Source organism: Pyxicephalus adspersus, chromosome 5 (assembly GCF_032062135.1).
Source record: "Pyxicephalus adspersus chromosome 5, UCB_Pads_2.0, whole genome shotgun sequence".
NCBI classification, from domain to species: Eukaryota; Metazoa; Chordata; class Amphibia; order Anura; family Pyxicephalidae; genus Pyxicephalus; species Pyxicephalus adspersus.
The window spans coordinates 144,251,093-144,267,581 of NC_092862.1; the positions used below are offsets into that span (position 1 = coordinate 144,251,093).

Here is a 16,489-nt window from a genome sequence, read left to right on the forward strand (position 1 = left end):
ACAATCTAGGAGGTTGGGGAGGTATCACACAATAGGAGGTGGATTTGGAATGGTGGGGAGTAGTGAGGGTTTAGGAGACAGAAGAAGATGGGTAGGTGAGGTTAAAACATTGGTTTTTTAAGGGCTCTTTTAAAAGAGCAGAAAGTAGGAGCAAGCTGCAGAGGACAAGGAAGACCATTCCAGAGAGTCGGAGCAGCTTGAGAAATGTCTTGGAGCTGTGCATGTGACATGAGAGTTCTGCATTTATTAGGATGTGGCTTTCAGCTTATCTAGCATCCACAACCACAATATCCCCTATTGTAAATATTTCATCCCATGTTAGTTTTTTCATAAAATCTAACAAAATTCCTCAATGTCTTCCAGCTCTTCCCCACTTCACAAATGCAAAGAAAACCAGCGAGCTGAAGGTGACTTCTGGGGAGCAGGTGGAGCTGGTTTCAGAAACTTCAGAGGAGAACATCAGAGTATCGTGGTACAAAGATGGCAAGGAGGTGAGACACTCCAAGAAGTTCCTCCTGGAAGTCAAGGGAAAGCAACACAAGCTGGTTATTACCACTATCCGAAAGGAAGATGAAGGAACCTACTCGTGCAAAGTCGGAAATGACATCATCACTTTTACATTAAAAGTTTCAGGTAAGTGAAAGTTGACTTGTCTATGAGGATTTCTATATATCCAGGTCATTGTATATCTAGCAGTAGTTATTCACATTTAACCGGGCTTGGACTGTAATGTTAAAGAAGTTTTCTTGCTTATTGAAATGGCTCTAATGAGTGTCTGAGGAATGTACATGGAAGTAGATTTGTGTTGTTACTGAGCTCAAACCATTTGGTGACCATTAAGTGATCTTATGGATTTGCACTGAACAGTCATTGGACTTTTTCTGGCCACTTCAAAGTGAGTGTCCGCCATCCCACAAAGTCCAGGGTGCTTCTTCACAGAGAAACTTTCCAACTTGCAATAAATGTTTCTAATTTTAGAACCGGAACCAGAATTCACCAATCTGGACAAGGTGCAGAAGGAAGTCCATGTCAAGCTGTCAGAGAAGGCCACCCTGAGCTGTGAGGTTTCCCAGGAGAAGATGGAGGCAAACTGAGCAAAAGAAAAAGGCAAAAGAATTTTTGTCAATAGTGAATAACACAACATGTTTTATTCTATTAGAAAACTCAAAAAAAGGCCCTTTGATATAATGACCCATTAAATCTAGGCAGATTTTTTACCATCTAGGACCCCTCTAGGACCTCCATATGGTAAACATATTACCTCTTCTACCATTATACTTATTTTGTACCATTGAGCATCACCAACTGGTATGCCCACCTATAGATCTGACCTCATTTTATTTCCTGTGCTACTTTGGGTCCTGGTAAGCTTTATTGACATTTTCATACACAATAAATATTTGATGGTGCCCACACTGTTTTAAAAATATGCCCTGTATTGTTGAATCTTTTGCCCTCTCCTTGAAATCACAAGTGCCATTCGAAAGAGCACACAAGCAATGGTTGACACATGCCTAAAATTTGTTCAAACTGGCTTCTGTATTATAGGTCCTTGTTCTCTTTTCCAAATTGTCCTATCTCCCTGATCACCATCTCAAGGTCCCTAGTGTGTACTGTGTTCAGATTGGTCATCTACCTTCAGTAATTAAGCATCGTATCTGCTTCTTTGCTTTTTTACTTTAAGTCCTTTAAATGTCCAGAATCTCTGCAACTAATTCTTTGTCATCTCTGAGTGAACCAAGATGGGGACCTCATATTGGTTACAACAATTCCTTATACACTTTTGTGAGCCACTTGCCAATACGACACTACTCAGTGTGCCCACTCCGATTTGAAGATGCTCTCCCAGGACAAGTCTATGACAGCCTTAGAAAGTGGGTGAAAAAACATTGACTGTCATTTCCTAGAAAGATTGTTGTCTAGTGGCTGGAAGGACCTCCTGTAGGGCACCCCTGGCTTGAAGTTGAATTAGGTTTGTTGTTTTTTAAACACCTTACAACACCTCCCGAGCCACCAGTGAGATCCACTACTACCTTGGATGTTGAATTTATTAGATATGGGGATATACCTTTAGATCTTAGTAAGAATATGTTGATGCAAAAAGGGGAAGCAACACAACCTGGGTATTACCACTCTCCGAAAGGAAGACGAAGGAACTTACTCATGCAAAGTCGGAAATGACATCATCACTTTTACATTAAAAGTTTCAGGTAAGTGAAAGTTGACTTGTCTATGAGGATTTCTTTATATCCAGGTCATTGTATATCTAGCAGTAGTTATCCACATTTAACCAGGCTTGGACTGTAATGGTAAAGATGTTTTCTTGCTTATTGAAATGGCTCTAATGAGAGTCTGAGGAATGTACATGGAAGTAGATTTGTGTTGTTACTTAGCTCAAACCATTTGGTGACCATTAAGTGATCTTTTGGATTTGCACTGAACAGTCATTGGACTTTTTCTGGCCACTTCAAAGTGAGTGTCCGCCATCCCAAAAAGTCCAGGGTGCTTCTTATTTCACAGAGAAACTTTCCAACTTGCAATAAATGTTTCTAATTTTAGAACCGGAACCGGCATTCACCAATCTGGACAAGGTGCAGAAGGAAGTCCATGTCAAGCTGTCAGAGAAGGCCACCCTGAGCTGTGAGGTTTCCCAGGAGAAGATTGAGGTGAAGTGGTACAAGGAAGGGAAACTGATCACCTCCAGCAAGAAACTAAAGGTAGAGACTGATGGTAAATCTCGGCGTCTGGTGGTGGAACAAGTGGAGAGGAAAGATGCCGGAGAATATACCTGTGAAGCGGCCGGGCAGAAGATCCACTTCAAAATCAGAGTCAAAGGTAATTATAACTTTCCAGTTTCTTTGATTCTTTTATTTTATTATATTATTTAACAAAAAAGAAAAATACAAAATATATACCTGAAGCTTATATGACATTCTATGTGACTGGTAACCGATTGTTTGATTTTTATGTTCACAATAAAGCCACATGGACTGGTATAATGTTATACTCATCTCTTCAGTGATCCCCCTCTTCTTCCTCCTTTACCTGTGTAGGTATAAAAACATGGAAACTTCCTTCATGTGACAATGCTTAAGTCTGAACACTGAGTGGTGTCACGTAACATAGGGAGTAATGTCACCACTTACCAAAAGCTCCAATGTGAATTAACAATTGCATTGTTGGGTATATTGGTGCCAGTTGCCATGAAGAAAGTGGGGTGGGGGATGGCTGGAAACGTATCGGGCAGGGAGAAAACCTTTTCTATAGATACTGGATTTCCCTTTAGCTAATGGTCTGGTGAAGAATCAAAGGTTTTGCATGACCCCCATCATTTCATGTTCCTATGTCAGAAGTCAGCAGAACATGGACATGGATACAAACAAACAAATAAAACTTGACAAATGGTCTTACATTTTCTTATTCTTTTCTGTTTAAAAACTTAAATAAAACGATTGGCTTTATTAACAGTTTAATGTATTTATCCCCCATGTTAAAAAGGTTAAGAAACATGGTCTTTCACCACCCACGCTCTTCTACAAAAGTTCTGCAGCAAATTTCTAATTCTGAGATCATCGTTAATTTACAGAACCCGAACCTGCTTTCATCAACCAAGATAAAATACAAAGAGAAGTGACAGCCATCCTGAACGAGAGCGCCTCTCTCTGTTGTGAGGTGTCCGATGGTAAGGCAGAGGCGAAATGGTACAAAGAAGGGAAACTGATCACTTCTAGCAAAAAGCAGAGGCTGGAATTTGAGGGCAAATATCGCCGCTTGGTGGTGGAGCAGGTGGAGAAGAAAGATGCTGGAGAATATACCTGTGAAGTGGCTGGGCAGAAGATTGACTTTAGGATCCGGGTGAAAGGTGAGAAGCAATACTTATATGGCCATTGGTTTCAAACATGATCCTGACATTATGTTCCATCATTACAACTAATATGAGAAGTTAACACTTGGGGATCAGTTCACAGCAAACTGAGCAAAAGAAAAAGGCAAAAGAATTTTTGTCAATAGTGAATAACACAACATGTTTTATTCTATTAGAAAACTCAAAAAAAGGCCCTTTAATATAAAGACCCATTAAATCTGGGCAGATTTTTTACCATCTAGGACCCCTCTAGGACCTCCATATGGTAAACATATTACCTCTTCTACCATTATACTTATTTTGTACCATTGAACATCACCAACTGTTATGCCCACCTATAGATCTGACCTCATTTTATTTCCTGTGCTACTTTGGGTCCTGGTAAGCTTTATTGACTTTTCATACACAATAACTTTTTGATGGTGCCCACACTGTTTTAAAAATATGCCCTGTATTGTTGAATCTTTTGCCCTCTCCTTGAAATCACAAGTGCCATTCGAAAGTGCACACAAGCAATGGTTGACACATGCCTAAAATTTGTTCAAACTGGCTTCTGTAATATAGGTCCATGTTCTCTTTTCCAAATTGTCCTATCTCCCTGATCACCATCTCAAGGTCCCTTAGTGTGTACTGTGTTCAGATTAGTCAGCTACCTTCAGGTATTAAGTATCGTATCTGCTTCTTTGCTTTCTTACTTTAAGTCCATTAAATGTCCAGAATCTCTGCAACTAATACTTTGTCATCTCTGAGTGAACCAAGATGGCAACCTCATATTGGTTACAACCATTCCTTATACTTTTTTGTGAGCCACTTGCCAATATGATACTACCCAGTGTGCCCACTCCAATTCGATGATACTCTCCCAGGACAAGTCTATGACAGCCTTGGAAAGTGGGTGAAAGAACATTGACTGTCATTTCCTAGAAAGATTGTTGTCTAGTGGCTGGAAGGACCTACTGTAGGGCACCCCTGTCTTGAAGTTGAATTAGGTTTGTTGTTTGTTAGCCACCTTACAACACCTCCCGAGCCACCAGTCAGATCCACTACTACCTTGATTGTTGAATTTGTTAGATATGGGGATATAACTTTAGATCTTAGTAAGAATATGTTGATGTTTTGTATGGTACTAAAACCTAAAATGTTCCACAAAATGCAGATTAGAATTGCGAAACATCTTTTTATGATCATACGTTTTGCTTTTCATGGTCTCACCCACGCCTACAATCAAACTCTGGTTCAGTTGTTTGTAGCAAGGAATAGTATTATGGCTTCATTGGAACAGAGAATCTCCATATCTATTCTTGATTCTTTGTGATTAGGATAGAAGTAATTTTTTGTTGATTGTTTTTTCTTTTCAGAGACAGAACCACCATTTACCAATGTGGAAAAACTGCAGAAAGAAGTCCATGTCAAGCTGTCAGAGAAGGCCACCCTGAGCTGTGAGGTTTCCCAGGAGAAGATGGAGGTGAAGTGGTACAAGGAAGGGAAACTGATCACCTCCAGCAAGAAACTAAAGGTAGAGACTGAAGGTAAATCTCGGCGTCTGGTGGTGGAACAAGTGGAGAAAAAAGATGCCGGAGAATATACCTGTGAGGCTGCTGGGCAGAAGATCAACTTCAAGATCAGTGTGAAAGGTGTTTATAACTTTCCGGTTCCTTTGATTCTTTATTTTATATTAAAATCTTACAAACAAATACAAAACAGATACCTAAAGCTGACATAACATTCCATGTGATTGGTAACCAATTACCAATTATATATGATGTTTTGAGCTCCAAGATTTGGGTGATTTGTGGAAATATATCAGTGTAGTGCTTTACTCCATTATAGTTATTTATTGGGTATTTATGTTACATTTGTTTAAAAGCTAATTTGAATCTGAGGAATTTATAAGGCTCCTTCTGGTAAAGGGCAAATCCTAACAGGTACCAAAATAGAACTCTGATCTATAACCACATCAGTTCTACTGTTTACTGTTCTATTCTTTTTTTATACATTTTCCTTAAAGATTTATTTTATGTAGGGTGACTGCAATACTTTGCACAACATTTGACAGTACAAGCATTGATTTGCTATTTGTCCACAATGTCCACCTTGACTTTGCTTCTGCTAAAAGTCATCTACGCACCTCTGCCTCTTGGCAGCATGCAGAATATCAACTGGAGCCTTCAGCTGGGCTACAGCAATGGCTATTTCTTTCCCAAAATAAATATAAATGTTATTGACAAGTAACGCATTAGTGGCAACTTAGTTGTTGTTTACCTAAATTTCAGTAAAATTTTATATGAGGAAGATTCTGCATTGTAAAATGAGACTCAGTAAATCGAGATAAATAATGGAACTGTTCTGAAACAAAAAGTTAAAAAACATAAATATAATTTTTTCCAGAACCAGAGGCTGCGTTTACCAATCTGGACAAAGTGCAGAAAGAGATCCAGGCTGTGGTGTCAGAGAAGACCACCCTAAGCTGTGAGGTGGCCCAGGAGAAGACGGAGGTGAAGTGGTACAAGGAAGGAAAACTGATCACCTCCAGCAAGCACCTGAGGGTTGAGACTGAGGGCAAATTTCGGCATCTGGTGGTGGAGCAGGTGGAGAGTAAAGATGCCGGAGAATATACCTGTGAGGCCGGTGGACAAAAAATCAACTTTAAGGTCAAAGTTAAAGGTGAGATTAATTTTATTACTTGTTCAAAATGCAGTTGAGTTACAACATGGTGTACATTGGGAAATGAAGCAAAACTTAACCTTTGGTTTAAATAAACTAGTTTTATTTCAGGTAAAACGAAGGTACAACTGCTTGTGTTCCTTACCAGCATGCAGGGAAGAGGGAGCCTTGTTTGGTTTGCTACTGACAGAGGTTCTATGCCTACCACACACTAGCTAAAATAAATAAAGGGTTAGCTCCAATTCCACTTTGGAGAAACAAGAACGTATAGTAAATTATGAAGACAACATTTTTTAAAACCAAGTTTTAAAGTTAAAATGAAAGTTACATTTCAGAATCCCAATCAAAAACAGGACAAGCTTTCAAAGTTTCTTTGTATAATACTAAAATATGTTTTTTAGATGTGAAGCACCTTACTTCTTACAGTTGAGCAATGTTCTAACATTTACAAAGTAGGACTAGAAGCAAGGGTCCTATGTGAGATTTCCCAGCATGGAATGGGTGGGTGACATACCAAAACGTCTACAACCATTCAAAATGTGCTCAGAAAAAATGAATGTTACAAAATATGAATATCATTTACCAGAACCAGAGCCGGTGTTCACCCATTTGGACAAGGTGCAGAAGGAAGTCCATGTCAAACTGTCAGAGAAGGCCACCCTGAGCTGTGAGGTGGCTCAGGAAAAGATGGAGGTGAAGTGGTACAAGGAAGGAAAACTGATCACCTCCAGCAAGAAACTAAAGGTAGAGACTGACGGTAAATCTCGGCGTCTGGTGGTGGACCAAGTGGAGAAGAAAGATGCCGGAGAATACACCTGTGAAGCTGCTGGACAGAAGATCCATTTCAAGCTTGATGTCAAAGGTGAGATTTATTTTTCATGACTTTTACACTTGGATATATAAAAAAAATGCATAGTACTCTCTGGTGCAATCATCTAGGATTTTGAGATCAGATAACAAGGCTTCCACTGGGTTCCTTAACTGGTTCTTGAGGGCTGCAGTTGACCTTTTTGTTAACCTTTAAAGATTAAACTGTTTTTGCATTTCCATTGACCTGCTATGATTTGAACAAAAGTATTGGTATAAGAGAAATATAGTGCCCACAAAAATCTAGTTCCCAACCTGATATTTTGACCTTCTTGGTTCAGTATTTGGAGCTTAGAAGAAGTAAGATAAGACTTATAAATTTTTCCTAACTTGGCTGATCTGCTTTGGGTGGGGAGCTCAAGGAAATAATAGCAGAGGGTCAACATATTAGCTCAGACCAGTGTTTCTTTTCTTTACCTTTTTAACATTGAAAATAACTTTATTTTTACCCTTGAAATAACTTTCAGGTGTTTAGGGACCCCCTTCTGTAATTAGTATATCCACAGCTCACAGAATATTAGTGTGGGGGGCAGTGGGAAGAATTCCTCTTACAGATCATTGGTGTCTCCTAAACCCACATGAGAGGTAACAACTGCTAATTGCTCATGGAACCCCCAGCAACCATGGTTGAGAATCACTGGCTTAGATACTAAAAATTATAGGTGATTTCTGTTGGCCACTTTTTCCTCTTAAAATGGTAATAGGAACCTTTAAAACAGAATTATGAAAACTGGTATTACTGGCATAATTGTCCAGACTACTTCTGTACTCAGTTATCAATTTCTTAGAAAGTAATTAGCACAGAACAAGTTTGCAGCTAATAAAGACCTAAAAACCTTCAGAGTTCCAAAGTCAGTGGCTCCAGGCTTTCCAGAACAAGAAGCCATCCAGAATCTTTGGGCTTCATTGCCTTTGAGGATACCAACACCCCTATCCTGATTTCACCACTCACCCAAGTCAATAGACCTTTTAAAGCTTTCCAAGGCTGGAGAGGATACACTTTAATTAGTGAAGCTGGGTGATCCAGCAAACCTGGAATGTATCTGGTCCAGAATTCAAAGATTTGCTGGCAAATAGTAAATGACTTTGAAGAAATCTATTCCATGGATTAACTTTGTACAGCTAGGGTCCCCCTTCCTGCTACATGCCAACTTTTGCTCTGTTCTTTACTCAGCGGACAATTGTTGTCCCAAGCTCTGTTCTGCAGTTTTTCTTGCTAGCAACTGAATCCAAACAGGACATAGTTGTGACATAGCCCGTGAAAGATCCACATTATGTGATATGAAGACACAGGCATTTGACATTCACATAAACGTAAAATATAAAGATGCTTCAGGTGATTTCACCACAATGGAGTTATCAATGAAGGTGACTTTGATCACGTTGGTGAAAGATTCACCTTTAGTACACTGGCATTACATGTACTATAAGTCTTTTTTCTAATTGTACTGTTACAGTTAATGGTGGATCAGCAGGATTTTGTATCACACATCCGCAGCTGTAGGGGCATTCCTTATTAGTGATCTACCTGTAATATGAGTCAACCCTAAAAGTCAGCCAGGATTAACAGCTACTTTAATCTGACACTCCAGTTACCAGATCGTAACTTTATAGACATTGGGGCGTCACAACGTCCATCTACCTGAGTACAACTCCAAATACAGTGCCGCAGTTTCTTATACCAGTTTTCAGGGTGAATCTCAGTGCTAAAATGTCATTTTTTTATTATTTTACCCACCAAACTGTCAATTTATACCTCCCAATAATCCATAAATGGGCAGCAGGTTAGGGAATAGATGACCGGCAAGTGGAATTTTTCACTAATGTACCAAATCACCAGGATTCCCAAATAAAATGTGATTCCACTTTTAGGTTTGTAGAGATAACTTCAGAACTGTGTTTTTGATGCATTTTGCAGATTTTTATCCATTTTTTTTATTTTGTTTTTTAAACCCTTTGGCCACATTGTTCGACAATTTATGCGGTTCTCTAAAACTCTTTTATGGTTTATAATAGTCAAAGGGAATAGGGAGGGGTATTTTCTTAAAACTTAACCTTTGGTTTTAAAAAAATAGTTTTATTTCAGGTATTTCAAAACACATTTTTTTCGGAAAGCACCCTCAAGTACAACTGCTTGTGTTCCTTACCAGTATGCAGTGGAGAAGGAGCCTTGTTTGGTTTGCTACTGACAGAGGTTCAATGCTTACCACACACCAGCTAAAATAAATATAGGGTTAGCTCAAATTCCACTTTGGAGAAACAAGAACTTATAGTAAATTATGAAGACAACATTTTTTAAAACCAAGTTTTAAAGTTAAAATGAAAGTTACATTTCAAAATCCCAATCAAAAACAGGAGAAGTTTTCAACGTTTCTTTGTATAATACTAAAATATGTTTTTTAGATGTGAAGCACCTTACTTCTTACATTTGAGCAATGTTCTAACATTTACAAAGTAGGACTAGAAGCAAGGGTCCTATGTGAGATTTCCCTGCATGGAATAGGAGGGTGACATAACAAAACGTCTACATGTGCTCAGAAAGTGAACGTTACAAAATATGAATATCATTTACCAGAACCAGAGCCGGTGCCAGTGTTCACCGGTGTTAGGGAGGGGTATTCTCTTTATTCTTATGTTTATTAAACAAATTGCCAACCCCTGGGGCTTTAATTTAGCAGAAATAAATGTTGTGTTCACTCCAGATGTTTCTAGGTGAATTTACAAGGAAAAGAGGGCTTTTTAGGACTTATGGACTCACAAAAATATTGTTTTTTTAAGGGGAACCTATTGCTTGTAAGCATATCTTGTATCATGGAATTGCTGGTATTGAATTAATAAATGTTTGTTTATTTTGCCTACAACCCCTCGTTTCCCTGTAAATTCACCCAGAAATAAATGGAGTGAACACAAGATTTCGTTCGGCCTCTTTTGTAGTTTGCTTGTCCCTTAAAGAACTATTGAAAAAATATTGTAATCAAGTAACTTAAGAAAAATTTCTGATAGAGGACAGAGGGTTTTTTTTGGACAATTGAGTTTTCTTGTTGATAAGCTCATACATTCAAAGTTAGAGGCATAAAGTCAAAGCTATACAGAGCTTATCTGTTACATAAATATTAAGGACCTGATTTATTAAAGCTCTTCAAGCCTGGAGAGGATACACTTTATCAGCAAAGCTGGGTGATCCAGCAAACCTGGAATGGATTTATTCAAAGTCATTTGCTATTAGCTAGCAAGTGTTTTAAATCATGGACCAGATCCATTTCAGATCTGCTGGATCACTCAGCTTCGCTGACAAAAGTGTATCCTCTCCAGCCTTGGGGAGCTTTATTAAATGAGCTTCATTAAATAAGATGGAACATGTCCAGTATTGTGAGAAATGTAAAAAAACAAAAAGTCCATATGCTCCACTGTCCTGGCGCCCAACGCGTTTCACATTTTGACTTCTTCAGGGGAGGTAGAGAAAAGTAACAATGAAGGAGCAGTTGTCTAAAGAGGCCTGATGTGGCCCTTGTTCTATGGTATAGTTTCAATGGTAACCTGAAGATGACATAGAACCTTCTAGTAGGCTGGGCATTGGTTAAATCCATGGGACAGCTTGGGGCCGGAGCAGACTCCCCATCTAGACAAAGCCTCATTACCTGAATTTGACTTGGTTTCAGAACTGGGGGGTTTAGTACTGTGAAGGAATCAGGTCATAAGCTAACAAGAAGCATGCTGGTAGAAAGGAAGGAGAAGAGCAGGGTGAGTAGAAGATCCTACCAACTGCTGGAACGGGGAGCTGAGCTGCCAAATCCCTGCTGGGGGTGGAGCTGAGCTGCCAAGAGGGTGCAGGCTACCTGGAGCTGCTTAGCTTCTGGGAGTAATAGGGACTGATATGTTGATTTACTGCTGAGAAGGGGAGTACAGAGCACTGAGCTGCTGTTTCTTTGCTAGTGGCAGAGTGAGCTTATTTGTCAAGCCACCATTGGAAGAGGGTCCAAGGCAACTTGAGGTGTTTAAAGGGTTACTATAGTTGGTAATGCCAGGATGTGTTGGGTATACTGGTATCCCGCAGGGCTGCCGGGTCTGAATGAACTCTCATGAACGTACATGGGAGTCAACTCATCCTGGCTCAGCCAATCAAAATGGCTAAAGATTGGACGAAGGAAGAGAAGAAGGAACTAGGTGACACTGAGACAGAAAATTAACAGTGTGTGTATATTTGAAAAATTGCAATTTGCTTTTTTTTGCAGAAGGGACTTTGCTTGTAAAATATGTGTATGAATTGCCCAACAGTGCCTGCAGCTAGTTAGGTGAGAATGTGTTGTAAAGCACATTCTTTGCTGGTTAAGAGTTATAAAATTATAAATGTTTTAATGTTCTTTAACTGAGAAAGCAGAAACACAAATCACTGTAAGGATATCCTACTACTGAATGCTCAAAGACATATCAGTGTCAGGAATCATTGAGTCCAATTTTTTTTTAAACTAATTAACATATCAGGTTTCTCTGAATGTGGCATTGAAAAAATAGACTGAGACTGGGCCACATTTAAAACAAAGTTTCAGTTCATAGCCCTCCTAATTTAAGCAGTTTGTGAAGTTGAAAAGGAAAGCAATAATAATACAGAAATATATATACTCAAATATGCAAACAAAATAGTATAGGTAGTCCCTGGGTTACATATGAGATATGGATCGTAGGTTTGTTCTTAAGTTGAATTTGTATGTAAGTCGGAACAGGTACAATATTTTAATAAATGCAATTAGGACAGATGTTTGTCTCAACTTATTATTAGGCAGTGTGGTGTCAGTTACTGTATAAAATACTCAGTTAGTTAGTTAATCACAAACAAAGCAAGAAAAACTTTATGAAGACAGTCATTAACTTCTGGAGCAAGCTGTGCTTTCATATAAAAAAAAAAAAACAACTGCAGAGTTTGTCATTAAAGAGTTACAAGAGGCTGCAGAAAGAGCTCACCCCACAAAGATCACCCACAACCTCAGCTGTGTTTAGCAAAAGATTTCTTCTGCAAGTCATGCAAACCGCTCCCTCCCCCCTTCAAGCCTCCGTACTGCACAGAGCAAGCAGGGAAGAGAGGCATCTGTATGTCGGATTTCCTTAACCTGGGGACTACCTGTAATAGAATTGTATTTTCCCATTAGAACCAGAGCCGGCCTTCACCAATGTGGACAAAGTCAAGAAAGAGGTCCAGGCTGTGGTATCAGAGAAGACCACCCTGAGCTGTGAGGTTTCCCAGGAGAAGACGGAGGTAAAGTGGTACAAGGAAGGGAAACTGATCACCTCCAGCAAGAAACTAAGGGTGGAGTCTGAGGGTAAATCACGCCGTCTGGTGGTGGAACAAGTGGAAAAGAAAGATGCCGGAGAATATACCTGTGAGGCTGCCGGACAGAAGATCAACTTTAGGGTTAATGTTAAAGGTATGGGAGATTTTTCATATTAGATCTAAATTTTTGCGAATGTAACCCTGATTCACGGTTCTGCTTTTTCCTTTCCTAATCTCCACCCAGTCTTTTAATTAATTTACTGATAGGTAAGAATTTAATGTCTTTTAAATATGTCTGGAGTTTCCATTTCTGAACCTTTGCTTACTTTACCTAAGTAATATCACAATTTAGCATTTTAAACCCAAATTTTATGTAAATACCCAACATTGTGTGGAAGAATCCAGAACAATGGTCCTGATTTTTTAAAGCTCCCCAAGACTGCAGAAGATAGACTATCATGGGTGATCTTGAGTGATTCAGCAGAACTAGAATGGATTTCATAAAAATAGTTTGATATTAGTTGGCAATCCTGGATCAGATCCATTCTTGGCTTTCTCAATCTTCTTATAATTTTGTAGACAACAGACCCAAGTAATTGTGTTTTATCTACAGAACCGGAACCAGTTTTTATCCATCAGGACAAGGTTCAAAAAGAGGTCCACGCTATCTTATCTGAGAAGGCCACCCTGACCTGCGAGTTGGCCCAGGAGACGACAGAAGTGAAGTGGTACAAGGACGGGAATCTTATTACCTCCAGCAAGAAACTGAAGCTGGAGTCTGAGGGTAAATCCCGACGTCTGGTGGTGGAGCAGGTGGAGAAGAAAGATGCTGGAGAATACACCTGTGAAGCTGCCAGACAGAAAATCAACTTCAAGATAATTGTCAAAGGTTGGTAGGATCATTTCATGTTAGCAACAGCATTTCCGGACAGATATTTTTGAACTGAATAAATATGAAATCTTTCAAATGTATTCAGGGGACTGATTGGTTTGGTCCTTTTTATGTGCTAACAAGCTAACTGCCTACAGACCGGTTTCCTGAAAATGTTGACTTTTTGATTGGATGCAGGTTGCCCTAATCCCCAAAGTGCTTTAATGTTCTGCCAGATTGTAGTTTACCCAAATTCTGAGAATTCTTTGATAAATTAAGTGACCCCAACTGGATCTGCTCCTATGAAAGATCTAATTCCTTGTTTTGCTACAGGTTGGTATAGTTTGAAAATGTTCCAATGAAGCAAAATGAAGACATTTTTAATATTGTATAAAGTAAATGCAATATTTGAAGACTCCTATGTCCAAATGATATCAGTAGACAACTGATTGCTGATCACCACCTGGAACACTTTGCCTTTCTGCCATGCAAATCTAATGGCTTCAGAACCAGTTTGGCTTTGAACAATGACCCATACAAAGTATACACATGAAGAGCTGGGACTTTAGAGGTCATTAACTTAGTAATAAAGCCAGAACCACGAAAGGTATACCAGACTGGTTTATTACTACTCTTTATTGGTATCTGTGCATGAGCATATAGGCCAGTAGACCCCAGGGTTCCTCCAGAGTTTGCTGGGGGTTCTTTGAGCAATGGGCAGTGTGTGCCTCTCAGGTCAGTTTAAATGACCCCAATGATTGTTTGGCTATCTGTAAAGGTGACAATCTTCCCAATGGCCAACAAAGTAAGAGGCATTTTTAGTACTAATGAACTGTGAGCTTTTTTCTCAAGTGGGTCACTAAATGTTTTTGTATTTCAGAACCAGAGCCGGCATTTATCAGTCTGGACAAGGTACAAAAAGAGGTCCAGGCTGTGGTGTCAGAAAAGGCCACCCTAACCTGTGAGGTGGCCCAGGAGAAGACAGAGGTGAAGTGGTACAAGGAAGGGAAATTAATCACCTCTAGCAAAAAGTTGAAGGTGGAGTCTGAGGGTAAATCTCGGCATCTCATAGTGGAGCAGGTGGAGAAGAAAGATGCTGGAGAATATACCTGTGAGGCCGCTGGGCAGAAGATCAAATTCAAAGTCAACGTCAAAGGTATTTATAAGTTTCTAGTTCTTTTTATTCTTAATTTTGGTATAGAATATAATCTAAAAAATACTACAAAAATACTGTGGACATAAATTTCCGTGTGATGGGTAACCAACATTTACTAGACGTGGGTCCTGTTTTTGCATTCCAGAACCAGAGCCGATATTCATCAATCAGGACAAGATCCAAAAACAAGTCCAGACTACCTTGTCAGAAAAGGCCATCATAGGCTGTGAGGTGTCCCAGGAGAAGACGGAGGTGAAGTGGTACAAGGATGGAAAATTGATCACCTCCAGCAAAACAGTGAAAGTTGAATCTGATGGTAAATCTCGGCGCCTGGTGGTGGAGAAGGTGGACAAGAAAGATGCTGGAGAATATACCTGTGAAGCTGCTGGACAGAAGATCAACTTCAAGATCAACGTCAAAGGTAATTTAAACCTTATGGATTCTTTAATTCTTTATTTTCTTTAGATAATCTGATCTAAATAATATTAGAGGAGTCTTTGGGTGTAATGTTTGGCAACGCAAAATAACCAAAAATACAATATAACGTAGATAAACGTGTTGTGGGGAAAATCTAAAAACTATTGGTCAACTCATGTTCAGCCTTTGTATAAGAAACAGAAAAAATTCACAGACTAGTCCAATTCTAGTCCAAATTCTAGTCCAATGTTCCCAAATATTTGGAGACACATTGTTGTTTATGATTTTGTTACAGAACCAGAGCCAGCCTTCATCCATCAGGACAAAGTCCAAAAAGAAGTCCACACTGTGGTGTCAGAAAAGGCCATCATAAGCTGTGAAGTGGCCCAAGAGAAGATGGAGGTAAAGTGGTACAAGGATGGAAAATTGATCACCTCCAGTAAGAAAGTGATAGTAGAGTCTGAGGGCAAATCCCGCCGCCTGGTGGTGGAACAGGTGGAAAAGAAAGATGCCGGAGAATATACCTGTGAGGCCGCCGGACAGAAAATCAACTTCAAAATCAACGTCAAAGGTAACTTAACCTTTATTGTTCAGTTAATCATTTATTTTCTTACATTATTTGATTGAAAAAGAGTAAAAATTGTTAGTTCCTTGAGGTTAAAAGTTGCCTAGAACCACCTAAGGCTATGTACACACGTCAGAGGAATTACCTATCTCAGGCAAGAATCTATCATATTTAAAGTAGTCGCTCAACGCCATTCATGGATCAATCAGTACGGATCCATGAAAGACTAATAGGGAAGAACTGCTGTTCAGTTGCCCTTTGCCACTCGCTCATTCTCCAAGTAATAATGCTTGCCAGAATGAAGAGAGGAGACCTCATGACATCAAAGTTCCAAGATGCATCAAGAACTCCCTGGTATCTTTTGACCAGAAAGTGCTGGTCCACTTATTTTGTATTTATTTTCCTATTGGAAGCCCCAAAAGCCCCAGAATCTCACTGGGGTTATAAAGAGCAAATAAGCACTCTATGTCTCTTCACTATCTTTGAGAGGACTCTAGTGAGGTTGAATATACAACTAACCTCCCTCTGCCTTTGTTCAATAAGGAAATGGGAACATTGCACAGAAATCCAGTCAAAAATTCTCAAATTTATGGAAAAAGAGACCTGTTTTCCATTATGCAAAAGAAACCCATTATCAATGTTCATGCTTTGTTTACAGAACCAGAGCCAGCTTTCATCCATCAGGACAAGGTCCAAAAAGAAGTCCAAGCTGTGGTGTCAGAAAAGGCCATCATAAGCTGTGAAGTGGCCCAAGAGAAGATGGAGGTAAAGTGGTACAAGGATGGAAAATTGATCACCTCCAGTAAGAAAGTGATAGT

The 16,489-nt window shown here is 39.4% G+C and overlaps 1 protein-coding gene across 1 annotated transcript in view; it reads left to right on the forward strand.

The window, feature by feature from the left end:
• OBSCN (obscurin, cytoskeletal calmodulin and titin-interacting RhoGEF) overlaps positions 1 to 16,489 on the forward strand; it is a 233,612-nt gene that overhangs the window by 30,629 nt on the left and 186,494 nt on the right. Inside the window, exons 7-20 of the mRNA XM_072413427.1 lie at positions 364 to 633; positions 979 to 1,085; positions 2,105 to 2,210; positions 2,560 to 2,835; positions 3,587 to 3,862; positions 5,224 to 5,499; positions 6,254 to 6,529; positions 7,116 to 7,391; positions 12,541 to 12,816; positions 13,276 to 13,551; positions 14,414 to 14,689; positions 14,835 to 15,110; positions 15,402 to 15,677; positions 16,330 to 16,487. Of these exons, the coding sequence (XP_072269528.1) occupies positions 364 to 633; positions 979 to 1,085; positions 2,105 to 2,210; positions 2,560 to 2,835; positions 3,587 to 3,862; positions 5,224 to 5,499; positions 6,254 to 6,529; positions 7,116 to 7,391; positions 12,541 to 12,816; positions 13,276 to 13,551; positions 14,414 to 14,689; positions 14,835 to 15,110; positions 15,402 to 15,677; positions 16,330 to 16,487 (3,401 nt within the window). The remainder of the gene's footprint in view (positions 1 to 363; positions 634 to 978; positions 1,086 to 2,104; positions 2,211 to 2,559; positions 2,836 to 3,586; positions 3,863 to 5,223; positions 5,500 to 6,253; positions 6,530 to 7,115; positions 7,392 to 12,540; positions 12,817 to 13,275; positions 13,552 to 14,413; positions 14,690 to 14,834; positions 15,111 to 15,401; positions 15,678 to 16,329; positions 16,488 to 16,489) is intronic.